The sequence below is a fragment of the Panicum hallii genome, chromosome 3, assembly GCF_002211085.1.
Source record: "Panicum hallii strain FIL2 chromosome 3, PHallii_v3.1, whole genome shotgun sequence".
Classification (NCBI taxonomy): Eukaryota; Viridiplantae; Streptophyta; class Magnoliopsida; order Poales; family Poaceae; genus Panicum; species Panicum hallii.
Window position 1 is genome coordinate 52,960,719 of NC_038044.1, and position 16,860 is coordinate 52,977,578.

Here is a 16,860-nt window from a genome sequence, read left to right on the forward strand (position 1 = left end):
GATTTGGTGCAATTATAGAACCTGTAATGGAATGTGCTATGTAACACTTTTGGATATTGCTAGTTGTGATGCTGTTGAAATGAAATTGTTGCCGGCTACAGCCTGTGATGTTGCTGAAATGTAATTGGTGCCTGTGATTATATGCTGTTGCCAAAGGTGCTAGTTTGTGGAATGGCAATCATCTCAGAAGTGGCTACACTTCAAGTCTCTGATCAAGTAGTTATTAGAGACTCTGGTTGTTAGTACGCGTCTCTGATGACTGAATATCACAAACGTGTTGTAACCAACCGCGTCTTGATGTTGATCATCAGAGACGCGTTTTAACTAGCCGCATCTCTGATGATCAACATCAGATCATCAGAGACGCGCAAACCTGCGTCTCTAATGTGGACATATCATAGATGCGTAAATCCACGTATGTGATGTGCTGTAATCCATACGTGAACTCACGGACGCGTGACTTCCGCGTCTGTGATGATGCTTCAGACGCGTCTGTAATAAGGTGTTCTGACATAGTGAACGATGCATGGGAAGTCGTAGAGGCGAACGGAGTCATTCGTGGTGACGAGATAAGTGTGTTAGATTTTCTCTCTCTTTTTTTTAATGTGTAGCTAACGCCGAGTTAACTTGAATGGTAGAAGGCAATAACATAGCAATTTTTTATGGTAATATTCTAAAACTAACTTTTTTTATGGTATTTTTTAAAGTTTGGATCTTTTAATGGTAGAGATCCAATTTTTCTATTAAAATACTAGTATCATGGATATACGTGTCCGTGAGTAGTGCATTATTGGAGACTTTCACCGGCAATCCACACTCCACATAAAATACTAGTATCATGGATATACGTCTCCATAAGTTTTTTAGTTTCTTTAAAATCTTTCTTTCCAAATTCTTTTATCATGTAAGCTCTATGTTGTTCTTCCAAATCATTTTGTACATTATCAAATGTGGAAGAAGGTTGCAAAGAAGAGGTGGACGATTCTTGTGTCTTGGTGTTTCTTGCCATGAGGCAAAAAGGAGTGTCATCTTCATCATCGAAGATTTTGTTAAAGAGCTTCCTTATTGCTTTGGGTATGGCGAACGGAGTCATCCATGGCGACGAGATAAGTGTGTTAGATTTTCTCTCTTTTTTTTAAATGTGTAGTTAACGCCGAGTTAACTTGAATGGTTGAAGGCAATAACAGAGAATTTTTTTATGGTAATATTCTAAAACTAACTTTTTTGATGGTATTTTTTAAAGTTTGGATCTTTTAATGGTAGAGATCCAATTTTTCTATTAAAATAATAGTATCATGGATATACGTGTCCGTGAGTAATGCCTTATTGGAGACTTTCACCGGCAATCCACACTCCACAGAAAATAAGTCCACAACGAAAAGATATTTCACGATTATTTTGATGATAATAATTTGGTGTCATAGATCTTGATATAATTTTCATAAAAAATGGTCAAATCTAATATAGGTTGGCTTGGTGTCATAGATCTTGAATAATAAATTTGGCACATAGTTTGGTTTGGAACAAACCTAAAACGTATCTATACTTTGGGGTAGACAGACACAAGTATAAAACACATTCATATTGAACGTCTTATCTTTGACAGATTCTTTGGAACAATCTATGATTTATATGGTATTCCAACACCTCAAATTTAAAGCTCCTTAGATGAAGCTATGGTCTAGAACCGTGTGAGGTGAAGATTTATTGTTTGTATCTCTAAAGAAAATCCGTGGGAGATAGTATTTACCTGGTTCTTATTCATTACCACAATGGATAACCTTAAAACTATGGTACTAAACTTTGCTATCTCCCTCAGTTCTAAATTAATATCTTATATGGTCTCAAACAAGAACAATAGGAGATGGTATTTTCTGAAGCAATTGTTTTAATCAAAAATAATTTTTTTGAAGCATTGAGTAATATTTAACTCTAATGGTAGTAGGCACATATATATATGAAGCGGTTGCTGAGTAGAGTATAACACGGCAAAATGGAAAAGAACTTGGTGTGTTGTTATTTTTTTGGGCATGTATTGGGCCATGTAGCACATGCAGAGAGGAAGAAAGGAGTAGCACTTCTATCGTCAAAAACGGGGTTTCCTATCACATCCTCCAGGAGATAGTTGGGTTATGTAATTTTCAACCTACTAGATCCATCTTTTAACTAGAACTGCTCGCTTTATTATTTACCTGTTTGAGGATCATTATAATCACAAGCTACTAAAGAGTTTACAAACTCTGGGAGGGGATCAAGCCAAACACACGGCTGATCCGAGTCCCAACTCAAACTCATACGATCTAACTCATGTGCACACAAATTACAAGACCAGGGAATAAACAAAACTTCAAAATTCATAAAATCTATTTGGATCAGTTGTCTTGCCTTCCTAAGCAATACACTAGCCGGTGCTTAATCAATGGCACCTGACTTCAATGCGGAGGCTAGATTAGACGAGTCACTTTCCAACTGAATTCTTGTCATACCTTGAGCAGAGATGGCTGTTAAAGCCGCTAGGCAAGCTTGAGCTTCGACACAAAAAGTAGAGATGGCTTTCCAACTGAATTCTTGTCATACCTTGAGCAGAAATTGCTGTTAAATCCGCTAGATCCATTTATTTTAACTGTTATTGGAGTTCACCAACTTCCCACCGGGAACGTCCTTTAACACTTCATTATACTTAAATTCAACAATAAACGAACTGCGTATCAGCATTTTAGATATGCTAATTCAACATTTCGTGGAGGATTAGAGTAAACTGCATTGCCTCTTCGCCCTGCACTGCCTGTCCCCCACCTCGCTCAGGTTGCCCCCGTTTGATACATACTTCAATATTTCTTCAACTAACTTAACAATCAGCAAGTTCAACACTTCGGATAGGTTGGTTCAACACACTGCATTGCTTCTTCCCTCTATCTTTGCTCCTCCGATCCACCGTCTTAACTAGTGAAAGGTGTGTAAGCTAACTTGTTATGGAAGATGGATAGAAATCGGATCCAAAACAAGGCTTGCTCCAAGGGCTATCATAAACATAAAAGTTCATCTTAGGCCCTGTTTGGCAGAGCTCCCAGAGCAGCTTCTAGGCTGAATCCAGGAGAAGCTCTGCCAAACAGTTTTTCCGAGAGAAACGATTCTATGCTGATTCTGTGGAGTGATACTCTGAAATGAACTAAGGAGCTGGGAGCTGAAAAAATTAGCTTCTCCTGATTCACTTCTCACATTGGATCTGTTTTATTGGATCTGTTTTACATAAAATTAATCTTAGAGAATCGTAGAAAATCACTTTCAGCCAGTGAATCACTTCTCTCATAAAATCAACTCCCATAGAGAATCAGAATCAGATGGAGCTCTACTAAACAGGCCCTTAATTAGCGCAGGAGGCCCAACCGGTGTCGGCCTATCTAGATATTCACTACTACAGAACAGGGATATAGTAACATCACCTTGTGTTACTATAGGTCAATAAAGTTGTTACTAGATCTCCTCGTAACCCATCTTGTTAGCGTTCCTATTTCTGATGTTACTACAATCTAACCTATTGGAACACAAAACATGTGTTCTTTTATATCTAAAAAAGTGTTCCTACTTCGTAACACAATTTCCGGTCTGATGGAACACTTATCAAGTGTTATAATGATCCTCTTCTGTAACATATTTTTTTGCTCAAGTAACACTTCTACATTATGGTAGTAGCACTTCATCAGAACATGTTCTAAACTTTAGGAACACATGGCTCGTAACGCATGGTTCAAGAAAAAAAATATTATTATACACTTGCATATTGGTACATAATGTTGACATGGAATTTTTAAAGGAACATGAGACATTGCAGAATCACACAAGCCGCAAATAAATTTCAATAAGCATAGGAAGTTGTATTGATTGTAGAAATGAAACAAACATATTACTTGTTCACATGATGTCATAGTATATATATACATGACCCTATGATTCTAGATAGCAAATGTACATATATAGCAGTGAAGAGTACAGTTTGTACTACTAGAAATGAAATGAAAATATAAAGTGTTCATGAAATCCATTGCTTCCTGATCGTTGTTGTGCGCATCCAAAATAATATGAATTCACATTGATCCTTTCAACCTGCATAGAGAAACATAGTTTTAACACTAATTATTTCAGCCTGCATGGAGAAAGATAGTAGTAACATCACATATTCAAAAAGCTAGCTATAACATACAAAATTTGTTGGCCAAGCAATTGGTACTCCTTTAGCATAGCCATCACAGTTTACAGACCACATGTTAAGCCCCCAACAGCTACAGCAGTTCCCAAAATGGCCCCAGCAACCACAAGTCTCATATAAATAAAAGCAGAAACAACAGTTCAACAATACTTCGAGCTACATCCAGTTGAGACAATACAAGCTGGTTTCTTAGGCTACATCACAAGTATCACAAACAATGCATACTCAGTAGAACAATGAACACTAACAATGAATACTCAGTACCCTGCTGCAGATCACTCTTCGCTCCTTCTTTTCCCTCTTTCCACTCACTGCTTGAACTTCTCCATCTCCTGATTCTCCAAATATCTGAAAAATTAAATTTCAGTCAATGACTGAAACAACCAAAGTGAAAAGCATGGTATATGTATAGTATACGGGAGCCTACCATAACTTGACTTTGATGGATTGACTACACAAAAGACAAGGGAGGACTATCAAATCATCTTAGTTTTAAATTGAACTTTCACTAACAGGTGGGAGTCTAATATGCATTTACTCAAAAAAATTGTAGAAAAGGTCACAGTGCATCTCACAATTGAGATATTAGAGATGTGAATTTCAAGACAATATGTAAGTATCATGCAACATATAGACTCATGAAGACAGTGGCAGAGCCTGACCAAAGAATCAGGGGGGGGGGGCAGCCTTTGTTAATTGAGCTGCTAAACCAATGAACAGTGTCAAAATTACTGTTTAACTAATGGAAATTTTGCATGACAGGGGGCCATGGCCCACTATGGCCTGGCCGTAGCTCCACCAGTGCATGAAGGGTACCCATAATGCTCGGATTATAAATATCATATGATTTATCATGTAGCTATATGCAGTTTATGGTACATTTCACTTTGCAGTTTACTGATTCATGGGAAATCCTGAGGGATAAATAATAAATAGGTTCACGGTTATCTAATTGAGTTTAATCTAATAGTGTGCACTGATAAATATAACAGCCCCGAAAAGATGATGGTGGCTCCACTCGCATGCCATCCTTGTCATGGTTTGCAACTACTATCTTAGAATAAAGAAAAAAATTGTAGCATGGATTACTGGTGGAAGTTCAGAGGACATACATAATTATTCAGTAAATTTATGAAGCATATTGAGCAATTTTTATGTAGGTTTCTAGCTACTTTCAAGAAGAAACATGCACCTGAAAGACAGCTTTTGCATCCTGTGCAGTTTTTACTGTGCTTGACACCAAATTCTAAAGCTTTGTTGCAGCATCAGATAGGTTCACAGCAGTTGGCCAACTAATGAAAAAAGAAAAATGGAGGGAGTTATTAGATGTTATGTGCATGAATACACATGTAAAATGATGTCCAAGAGGAGACGTGTCTACACTAGCCATTACTGTATTCTTGGTCGAGTAGATGGAAAATTGCATGGCATTTAGCTCTACGGATAAAAGACCAAGACATAGGTAACAATGCAATGCGGAGTTGAAATCTAATGCAAGATTTCAGACATAGGTACTAATTTTGCAGCACGAGGCAGAGCAATATCAGGCATAAGGCAGCAATGCAGCACAAAATACAGGTTCAGCCGTTCAAGGCAAAGCAAAGCATAAGAGATTCATTCATTACTATTTCAGAGCATATGTAGTTATGCCCAATTTTCAGTCACAAGGCACAAGGCTACAGCACAGAAAACAGGTTCACTGGTCCTGTCACACAACATGACAAGTTCAGAGCATAAGAGCAGTACAGGTTCAGATAATCAGAGAATTACAAGTTCATAGCTTCAGAATTTAGAGCATTACTGATCACAATTAAACATGACACAACTAGTAATCAAAGATTCAGAAATCAGAATAAACTACAACACACCAAGGCTCATATGGCCAAATCAGATCAACGCATCAGGAGTTCACGATATCAAGGGAACCATGCTGTCTTGCAGAGAGAAGTGGAGTGCTCATGGACAAGGAGCTGCATGGAGGGGCTTACCTTGCCGTGATGAGGCCACTCTCCGCCACGGCTGGCTACTACGCTGCGCTCCACATTGGGGATCTGGGATGGCCCCCGCACATACTCCTCCCGGCACCTAACCGCATCGCAGTGGAGGCGCCGTGCGAGCTGGCCGAGCGCTCATGCCTGCTCCGCAGCACCCGCACGCGCCGCCCCCCTTGTGCGAGGACATCAAAGCAGCTAGGGAGGGAACCCCGCCCCGGCGAGGGACAGAGCCGCGCGTCGCTGCCGGCCATGGAGATGGGATGCACGCCCCCGCTGGTGAGAGAGAGGGGTCGTGTGCCGCTGCCGCAGTCGCCGTCACTGCACGTAGCAGTCCCCGCCGCCCACGCGATGCCACTTGCACGCGCCGCCGCCCACGGCCCACCCCCATGGGTTCAGTTACGGAGAGGCGCTATGAATGAAGAGAGAAGTTTGAGAGAGGGGGCTGATGGAAGACAATAGACAACGGGGCAGGAGATAAATGAGCAGGTCCAAATTCCAAAACTTTTGGAACACACGGGCGGGAGTTTTTCCACCAAAGTTTTGAGCTGAAAGCGGCTCAATTTGCAAAAAATGGAATAAATTAGCTATTAGCTATTAGTTATCAAAATGTAATTATATTATTTACATAAACATATGACATTAAGATTTTTATTAAACTTTCACGTTAGAATGTAATGTTAGCTATCACTGACCCTGAATCATGCTAGTGGAAAGAGAAACGACTTCGAAGCTGAGCTCTAAAATAGGGCCAAATGAAGCTTATGACTACTGTATTTTTATTTTATAAATTAAGATTTTCTTAGGATCTTATAAGAATGTATATCAGTCTCTAGTCAAATTTGAATTTTTTAGAAGATTTAGGTATTTTTTAGGGAAAAAAGAAGAGTCAAGCATTATTAAAATGAAACACCATTAAATAACTAAGAAAATTAGATTATTCATATAGTTCAAATGCGAAGTAATTTTAATAAATAGGTAAAAATACATTTAAATTCTCAAAAAGCATATAACTGCAAAAAGATATAATTACATTACTTACATAAACAACCATAAGGAGTCAAGGTTGTATCAAATTTTAGTGAAAAAAGGATAATGCTAACTATTTAATCACCTTGCATGTGAAAACTGTAATCACATTACATACATAAAACAGTTGCGATCTATGAAAACTACAATCTAATTATTTAGATAATTAAACATCTGAAAACAAGCTGATGTTAAGTTTTCATATAAAAATACAATATTGTCTATTAATCACATTGCATCTTCCTAGTTAGGAAACGGAAAAGTGGGAGACTAGGAAGATGTACTCTGAAGTGAGGGTCAAATGAACCATATGGTTTGCAAATTTTGATTTTCTTCGTGAAACTTTTTTGGGGCGTCAAAATGATGTACTTTGGTCCCCATCCAAAATTTCAGAATTTTCAGAGAAGATTAGGGTATTATTAAAAATTTTAAACTATTAAGTATAGGAATAAATTATTCTATAAACTTAATTAAATCAATACGACTAGCTTACACTTATTTTGTTGCATTCATGACACTCCATTTTTAATGTTTACATCATACTTTTGATTTCAAAAGTTCTTGATGTTCCATGACACAAAGATTAAGAGAGTAAACATATGTTTCCAGACTTTTTACGAAACCTAGTGCAGCCCAGTGGTCCACGCTTTGTCTCCTTCGGTTTGTGGTCAGGCTATCGAACCTTTCAAAGAGTTTGACGACTTTTTTTCTCACTTTTAACCAATGTACCAGCCAGCGACTGTTTCTTCTTTCCTTGTGGGGTACACAAATGTGGGACAGCGACGCCATATCTAGTGGGTTTCCTATGCGGGAGTGGGACTTGCACTTATAGATGGGCCACGCTTGCCACCATGGATAAATTAAATATTTCCCTTTAAAAAATCATTACATATTATGATGGACTAGCTGTATGATAAAAAATCATCACAAATATAATGCCAGATTAGTTTATGATGATTTCATCACTAAGGTGAATTGTCTCCTACCGTTCTCAAGAGGTTTGCCATACAACTACAGAGTAGGATTGACCTTCAACGGTATCTTTGAGATTAATTTAAATACTTTCGGTTTTTCAAATACGACAATTTACTAATCATCACCAACATCCAATAGTAAGATGCTAATATATTGGTGATGTATTCAACCTTCATGTCTCATCATATAATTAAGAGATATCTCTATTTCCTTAATTGCTCATCTATATATTTACCCTCATGATACTATGACTCGGTAGACTAGATATGTATGAGTGAACCACCGATTTAGAATGACACCTATACATTGTAACACTTAATCAGTAACATTATTTTGTGTGACTATGGGATATCTATTTATATGTTTTACACCTTCCAAATATGTGTTACAATATACTACCATCTTTTGTAACAATTTATATGTAACATTAATTTTGTGTTACTATAATCATCTTGTGTAACACGTGTTACAATTTTAAAGAATAACTACCATGTGTTACAACTTTTACTGTAACACATAGTTTTGTGTTCCTATATATCTTCTATATCTTCTTTGTAGCACATTTATGAATGTGTTACAAGAGTGTGTTACAATATCTATATTTTGTAGCAGTGATTTGACCTGTCTCAGCTTCTGGGCTTGAAGATTGACCAATGTCTCTGAAAAGGCTGGCCTTTGCCGCAGATTCAAGTGCATTTTGTTCAAATGGACCATGTGGGCTCCGATGCCATTTGTCATTGTAGCAGCTTACTTCCTCCATCTATGCAGCCCTGTTTGTTTTCGATTATAGTCGGCTTATCGGTGACAATAAGCGATAATCCCACCTAACGTCTCACTTATTTCGATTATTTTCACTTCTATGGTAGGCCGCTTCAGAGAGATTTGAACTACGAGAAGTGAAAAGCGAGAAAATCTTCGCTTAGCTTATAATCTAAATGTGACTGCGAGAAGCGGAAACAATAGCCAGGCATAGTTTAATTTGGAAAAAGTTAAACTTTAGAACTTTTGATCAATTATACTATGTGTTTAGTGCAGGAAAGGTCCATCAAAATATTTATATTCATATAAAATTAATACGATATTGATTTTGTCACAACAAACTCTAGAACTCTGTTAATTTTGAGCTCAAAAATTTAGGAGTACATCAGAAGAGAAATTAATTAAAAATAAAAATTTTCTAGTCTTGAAGACTTCCTAAAAAATTATATTGATCAAAAGACTTCCCTAAGAAAGTTTTATCTTTATCGACGGGCCGTCCTCTCTAGCATAACCACATGAACAAACATGGTGGCACAGAGGCCGAAGATCATCCCGAGACAGAACGGCAACCCAAACATCTCGCTTCCAACGGCGAGCAAAGTCCCATCGGTCTCCTGCGCTCCTCCGACCACGCCGTTGCCATCACAGTACTCGCTGTGAAGGCCAGGGTTGCCGGCGAAGCTGGAGCACGGGAACGTGGAGAACTGGGCAGCGGCGGGGACCAGGCCGCGCAGCCGGTTGTGGGAGACGTCGAAGCACGACAGCAAGGTCAGCCCCACGAGCGACGCCGGTATCTCCCCGGCGAGCTCGTTGTGCGACAGTTCGAGCGTCTGGAGGGCGCTCAGGGTCGCCAGCGTCGCCGGGATCGGCCCGGACAGCGCGTTCCAGCTCAGGTTGAGCAGGTTGAGTGCCCGGAGGTCGCCGAGCTCCGGCGGGATCGCGCCGGCCAGGCCGTTCCGGCTCAGGTCCATCGACGGCGGGATGTTGCTGTTGTACCAGAGCTGGCCCCGGTCGACGTGCCAGTTGTACAGCCGCACGCCGTACTCGGACATGGACACCTACGCGCCCAGGGCGCTGCCGGCGAGCGATCTCAGACGCGCCAGGGAGTGCGGGATCTCGCCGGCGAGCGCGTTGTTCGAGAGGTCTATCCGGTAGAGCGAGTCGAAGCTGCCGAGCCACGGCGGTATCTGGCCGGTCAGCCGGTTCCACGACAGGTCCAGCACGCCCAGCCGGGCGCTGGCGCGCAGCCACGGCGGCACCGCGCCGCGGAGCGCGCAGTTGGCGATGCCGAGCAGCCGCAGGCTTGGGAACCCGCGGATGGCGCTGGCACCAGGCATCTCCTCGCCTTGGAAGTTGGTGGTGAGGATGAGGACGGCGAGGGCACGGCACTCCTGGAGCGCCCGGAGCGCCGGCGCTATACCGGTGATGCTGTTGATGCCGATGTCGAAGAAGGACTGCGCCTGCAGGAGCCGGAAATCTGACGGGACCGGCCCGGAGAGGTTGTTGCGGCGAAGGTTGACCACCCTGAGGTCCCGGCAGCGCGAGAGGCTTGCCGGGAGGTGGCCGCTCAGCCAGTTCCAGCCGAGGTGGAGGGCGCGGAGCCTCGTTAGGTGTGAGAAGTTCAAATTCAAACCAAGATTGCCGTGGAGGGAGTTGTTCGCCATGTTCAGGTACTCGAGCTCCGAGCACGACGACAGTGAGCCGGGCAGGGCTCCAGTGAGCTGGTTCGACTCGGCAGAGAACCTCCGCATCCGTGGAAGCCCGAGAAACACGCCGCTCCGCAGGCTTGTTAGCCTGTTGAGGGAGACGTCGAGGTGCACGAGCCCGGAGGCACCCGGCGGCGCCGGCTCCTCGCCGCCGAGTTCGCCGGTGAGGTTGTTCTGGCTCAGGTCCAGGACCTCCAGGCGCGGCATATGAAGAAGCTCTGGCGGAAGGGCTCCATGGAGCGAGTTCCGGGAGAGGTTGAGAACGCGCAGCTCGTCCAGGCGAGCCAGCGTGCCTGGCAGGGCGCCGGTGAGGCCCCGGCCGGCGAGGTCCAGGCTGGCGACCCGGAGCTCACCGCCGTATGCTCCGAACCGGCGGCAACGAACCCCGAGCCACCGGCAGCAGTCGTCGGAGTAGTTACCCGCGCCTGGCCACCCGTGGATCGCCGTGTCGAGGTTGTTCGAGAAGCTAGAGAGTGCGATCCGGTCGGCCGGAGCGCAGCTCCGGACGCCACGAGCAGGGGCGTAGCTAGGATTTTGGGTTAGGGCGGTCCAAAGTTAATAATTAAGTCTGAATTTTGCATACTGTTGGATTGTTTGATGAATAATTACTATACTTATACCTTGAACTACTAATCTTAGGGTGGTCCATGGCCCACCTGTCCACCTAGCTAGCTACGCCACTGGCCACGAGGGAGCTGGCACATCAAAGAGAAGATCAAGATCGAGCTGCTTGTCACGAGAGAGAGCTGAATGACACGAAGCATCGCGCTGTTGCTGTCGGTGTGAGAAGCTTAAGCGTTCGGACATGATTATAATTGGAGAGACGAACAATTCCACATGACCCCACGAGATGGAAACTGACGGATACGACATCGGTCTGAGCAGTCTTTTTTACATTTTGACCCTTTTCGCAAAAAAAATTATATTTTAGATTCCTGGCAGACTTATCCCTATGTTTGGACCCGGGGGTCGGCGCCATGAACCATAGCGCCACGGTCACACATCTCATGGCGCCGAGATGCCACATACCCTGCCTACCTGACGCCGACGTGGCAGTCAACTTGGTGCCAGCATATACGGCGCCGAGCTCGACGCCGGAGATCATGGCGCCAAGCTGGCTACAGTACGACCATCTTCCCCTGTCCGAACCTTCCTCCCCTATTTCTTATCCCGTCTCGATTTTTCTATCTCTCCCCCACCCGTCCAACCTCATCAATCGACGTATTTGACCTTAAAAACTTTGATTGATCTATAGATGTTCGAGAGCAAGGTATCCTCTCTCCCCTCCTCAATTTTTACTTATTGATTTGGTCTATATTATGTGTATTATTCAGTATAATTGCTTAGGGTTAGGGTTTATTTATTAATATTTGTAATATGCAACCTTAGATGCCTAGGCGTGGTAAATTTAGTAAACCAAAGGTGATGACGGGAACAACATTCACCCGTTTGCCGCTGCCTAGTGGTGTTCCTGTGCCGATGTACTTCTGCGATGATCCTTGAAAGGTAGCCAAGTCTGATGAGGAGGAATCATATAACTAGAGGTATTGGATGTGCGAAAATTATGCGTTCGACCCTACACCTCGTCAGATCCGCATTGGATTGCTGGTAAGAATATTTATTTTTTGTATAATATTTTCGCTGTCATGTAGAATCATGTATGCTTTATGAGTAATACCAGGTGTGTAACAATTGAATGTTTTGCAGACCCCTCCCCCGCTTTGTAACTTTGAGCAGTGGATCAACACTGAGATCAAAGAGGAGGATACGGAGTATCTGCGTAGAATGAAGGAGTGGGATGCGGAGCGGAAGGAGTTGTTGGAGCAGAGATGGTAAGAGGAGGCAGCGGAAAGAAGAGCTGGAAAGGAGGCATGCTGCTCAGCACAAGGAGGAGAGGGAACACAAGCTGGAGTTTGTTCGCCGTGCGAAGACAACAATGGAGGAGAATCCAGATGCATTGAGGAAGGGAAAGTGGCCTCGTTGCACTCAATAGTATGTAAGATTTGCTAGTTGTATGGTTTATTCATGTAATAAACTTGTCATTGTATTCTGATGCACTTGACTTTTTATTGTGTTATCATTTATTGCATCTTTCATGTGTCGTTATGTTCTCATGTACTTGACTTTCCAAGCACTAATCATTTATTGCATCTTTCATGAGCTCAAGTGTCGTTCTTTCATTAATGTTGTTCATAATATTTATTTCAATTTGTGTAGAGCTAATAAAATAAGGTAACATAATGGAATCAAGACTAATAAAGTAGTGCATTACATAATTGAACACGCACAACACATGTAGTGGCATGTGAGGACCGGTACGAAATAAGGGTAAAGAGGTCATGGACTAAACCTAACATGCCTTAGGTAATTAAATGGAATAACAAATACATGGATGTAGCATGTGAATAAGATAGGTTACTCTTAGAATTGTCCCCACATAGCAAATTGTGTTGCCCCTTCTCCATAGTATCCTCCCATTGCAGGAGGCGATGGCGGTGGTGGCGGAGGCCCTTTGTCCCTGTGACAAGGGCAGTTGCAATATGGATCAGTGCATGATACCTCCTGTGAACCGGAACCATTGCTGTTGTCATCCTCTTCCTCGTTCTTGTCACCGCTGCTCACTTCCCTTTCTAGATCAAATATATGATTCTGCAGGTAGTAGATGTACTCCTGATGCGGATGAAGTGGAGGAGAATCAACCCACCTAACGAACCCACAGTTTTCTAGAGCATCTGAAGACTATAACAAATATCTCATATCAGTTGTACAAAAGAAGAGAAACATATGTAACAAACAAAGTTGTAGTAACAATTACCCAAGCTTGCGGGCATTTGAAGAAATGACGACCTCTATCTGTCCCCTCGACGCACATCTGCACTAAGCAGTCCCCACCATGCATACATTTTGGCCAATCTTCTTTGCAGTCATTATATCCTCTGAGAGGCTTCTCCTTGGTGAATTCACCTTTGCTCTCAACTGAAAACTCATACACTGCTTCCGAATAGGATTCAGGACCAACAGACCCCTCCCACATAATGGGAGGTCCCTTCCTTCCTCCCTTCCCTCTCCTTGTGCCGAAACCCTTTCCACTAGATGACCCTCCAAACATTCTTACTCCAGTGTCTCTTATTTTCAAAGTTAGAAGCAATGCATCCAGCAATGCGTACATATAGATCGATGCAGGTTTACAATCTGATCTGTGGCGTTGTAAATGCACCTAAAAATCCTATGGCCCTACAGACCTATAACTGAAAAGCCTATATGAAAGGACACTGAAAAGCCTATACGAAAACACACTGAAAAGCCTACATGAGAATACACTGAAAAGCCTATTCCAATTCAGACTGCAAAGGCTAGATTCTTTTTCTGATTGGACAACACATGTTGCAATAAATATTCTGTTACATTCATAATTGCCATAAAGTCATGTTATGCGCTTCCGTACTACGATGAACGAATCACGGGAAAATTTCGCAAGAGCTTCACTTATTTTACGAGCATCCACAATAAAAATAATACATCACAATATGATACAAACATGTATTCAACCAAATACCACCAACATATCCACCAAGAACCAGAATATCCACACATATCAGAAGCATAGTCCATAGTCCATAATAGTCCATACGCGCTGAATAGTCCATAGTATCCATGAACTAACCCTCACTGCCTCCTAGTCTTACCTTTGCCCTTACCAAGAGCGTCAGGCCTGGAGTGTAAGGGTCACGTGGACGGCGCTGGCTACGTGCTGCCTGCTGTGAAGGCTCTATGAAAGGAGCGTCTTCCAGTTGAGACACTCCAATCTCCTCGGCTTCGTCCTCCTCGTCGTCACCACCACTATCCTCAAAAGTAGCCCTTGTTGACCTGGACGAGCTCTGTCTTCTGGAGCCTGAGCCTCACTGCATTGATGTACTGAGGCCTGCACTAGTGTCAGATAGTCTTGTCGAAGGACCATGCACGTCCATCGCCGCGCTAGTCCTGCAACCACAACAAGCAGCAGCACGACGTAGACGACCTGCAAGTCTCTGCATTTGAAAATGAAGTTAGTGCATAAGATTAAACGAGAGGTACATGTCCATATCTGTAGTAATTTCAAAAACTTACTCCAAGGAAGTTGTTCAGTGTCGTTTCATCCACTCCTCGCCTTGGAAAACATTTGATGTCAAGTACGGATTGCTTCAACGTGTTTCCCTGCACTCAAACGAAACAAATGGTTAGTTGTTATACAAGATCATATTATTGCAATGAATCTGAATTGTTACAGAATAGTAGTATTAGGTGACCATACCACTCGATTTAGGATGGGTACGGCCTCGACCACCATCCCTTCCCGTGTCGCAAGGTCATAAGACGTATCTTCATCGTTCAAAGACTGAACGTCGGCATAGTCCGCTCCTATCCATTGGCCCTTCAATTTGGTCAGTGTCACAGCTAGGTACCATGATATGTACGCACGGAAGTTGTAGTCCGTATGCGGCTGGTCGTTCTCAATCACATTCTCATGGAAAAAGTCCCATATGTCAATGTGCTCACAATGCAGCATCTTGAAATCGGTTGTCTTCTTCTGCTTCTAACGATCTATCCTGTAACAACAATAATGGCAACAATAGATAAATCATATAGTCAACTATGCAGCATTATTGGCAACAACAAATGAATTAAGTACTTCATACTTATTTGTGCAACTCCTCAGATGTCGAGAATGGCCTTTCTAGCCACTCCTATCTCAAGCCAAACTAGCGTGCAACTCTGTGAGGCAGGTGGTACTCCGTAGCATAGAAACAGATCAGCGGGCACGTCATCCTGTACAGGTCCTCATCTGCGTAGCACATGGTGCTCAACTGAACCTGCACCACCCTTATGTCGTTGTACGGCTGCCAAGTCACCTGCGAAGTATTGAATTACATATAGTCACTAAAACTCCATCTAAACATTAAAATGTAGCACAGATACCATGCGGTCAATGATAGCTAAATCAAAATGAAATGACAAAATTGAATGCAATGGACGTACCATTGAGGGCATGAGCGTGCACAGCTCATTAGCGTACTCGACGTATGCTCGCATAGTCCTAGCGAAGGAGCTTTGACCTGGTCCCATAAGTAAGCAACCGTCGGTCGGAGTTGAGGGGTGGCCACGTCAAACTAGGGACGTGGAGCAAGAACTGTGGGCCAGCCAACGGGTAGACGAGACCACATCCACAGCTGGAGCAAGTACACACAGCCGCCGATGGACGCGTGCTGCAAAGTCCGGCGGCACGCTGTGCATAGGTGGCGGTACAAGAAACTCAACACTCCGGACCCCCAGCTGTATATCCCCGCCGCGTCTCAGTTTGTCAAGCAAGGTATGTACATCTAAGACATGCTGTCACCTGTGCTGTCGGGGAAGAGCACACATCCAAACAAGTGAAGGATCCAGGCCCTATAGTAGTAGGTGATTGTCTCCTCATCTGCATCCTCCGGACAGTGAGCAAAGTGCCACCGAAGCCAGGTGATAGGTACTCCTGAGGTTCGGGTAGCTAGCACCGCCTTAGGAAGCCCTCTCCCGAGGAAGGCCTCCACACGACCCCTCCAACTGTTAGGCCTGCACTGGCCGGTGATTGGACGACCTCTGACACTGAGACCAAGAAACTTCTGAGCATCCTCCAGTGTCACTATCATCTCACCACAAGGAAGGTGGAAACTATGAGTTTTCGGCCTCCACCTACAGAGAAATGCACAAAACTTATGGTGAGTTTCCCCATTGACCTTGGAAAATGAAGACGAAGTGGATTAGTTGTTAATGATTGTACCTATCAACTAAAGCTGTGATCGCTGCGGGGTTTATGACAGGCAACCCGCGGTGAACCTGGTACGATATGACATCGAGGCCAGACCTCTCCAGGAGAGGGGTGTACCTGTTGTCGTACCGCATGTCGTGAAACTTGTCATGGGTTCGAGGATGAAGAAGGGGTAGTTCCTGGAGACATTGGATTATTTTGTTAGTACCTCAACATAAATTTTAAAGAGTGGCACAAACAGACGATGTGGAACATAAATTTTGTTCATTACCTCCCCTTCCGCGGTGCGTCGTCCTCGGTGGTTCTGCTCGTAGTATGGATCGAGCAGGTACAGTGCCTCCACCTACAAAAATAAGATAGCAATTTAGTGAAAAGTATTAGAAAGAACAAATATGAAAATGAACAAATTAA

General features: G+C 43.2%; 2 protein-coding genes and 1 long non-coding RNA gene across 3 annotated transcripts; all 3 read right to left on the reverse strand.

The window, feature by feature from the left end:
- Positions 1–4,205: 4,205 nt before the first annotated feature.
- Positions 4,206–6,627, reverse strand: LOC112886980. Its single transcript, XR_003227469.1, has 3 exons — positions 6,196–6,627; positions 5,400–5,499; positions 4,206–4,555 (listed from the first exon to the last, which is right to left on the reverse strand). It is a non-coding gene; the product is annotated as an uncharacterized LOC112886980 (long non-coding RNA).
- A 2,816-nt stretch (positions 6,628–9,443) lies between these two features.
- On the reverse strand, positions 9,444–10,013 carry LOC112885467 (phytosulfokine receptor 1-like). Its single transcript, XM_025951082.1, has one exon. It carries the CDS (start codon positions 10,011–10,013, stop codon positions 9,444–9,446), a length of 570 nt encoding a protein of 189 aa, XP_025806867.1.
- LOC112885468 (phytosulfokine receptor 1-like) lies at positions 9,994–11,772 on the reverse strand. The gene is made up of 2 exons (XM_025951083.1): positions 11,651–11,772; positions 9,994–11,193 (listed from the first exon to the last, which is right to left on the reverse strand). Exons 1-2 carry the CDS (start codon positions 11,770–11,772, stop codon positions 10,020–10,022), a joined length of 1,296 nt encoding a protein of 431 aa, XP_025806868.1. The 3' UTR covers positions 9,994–10,019.
- Positions 11,773–16,860: the final 5,088 nt, after the last annotated feature.

Bases quoted from the DNA above. Each gene is read 5' to 3' on its own strand.
- LOC112885468 (XM_025951083.1), bottom strand. From the start codon at position 11,772: ATGATCTCCGGCGTCGAGCTCGGCGCCGTATATGCTGGCACCAAGTTG. The intron at 11,194-11,650 runs GTTCATGGCGCC...CCAAAATCCTAG, and splicing joins TGTGTGACCGTGGCGCTATG to CTACGCCCCTGCTCGTGGCG.
- LOC112885467 (XM_025951082.1), bottom strand. From the start codon at position 10,013: ATGTCCGAGTACGGCGTGCGGCTGTACAACTGGCACGTCGACCGGGGC.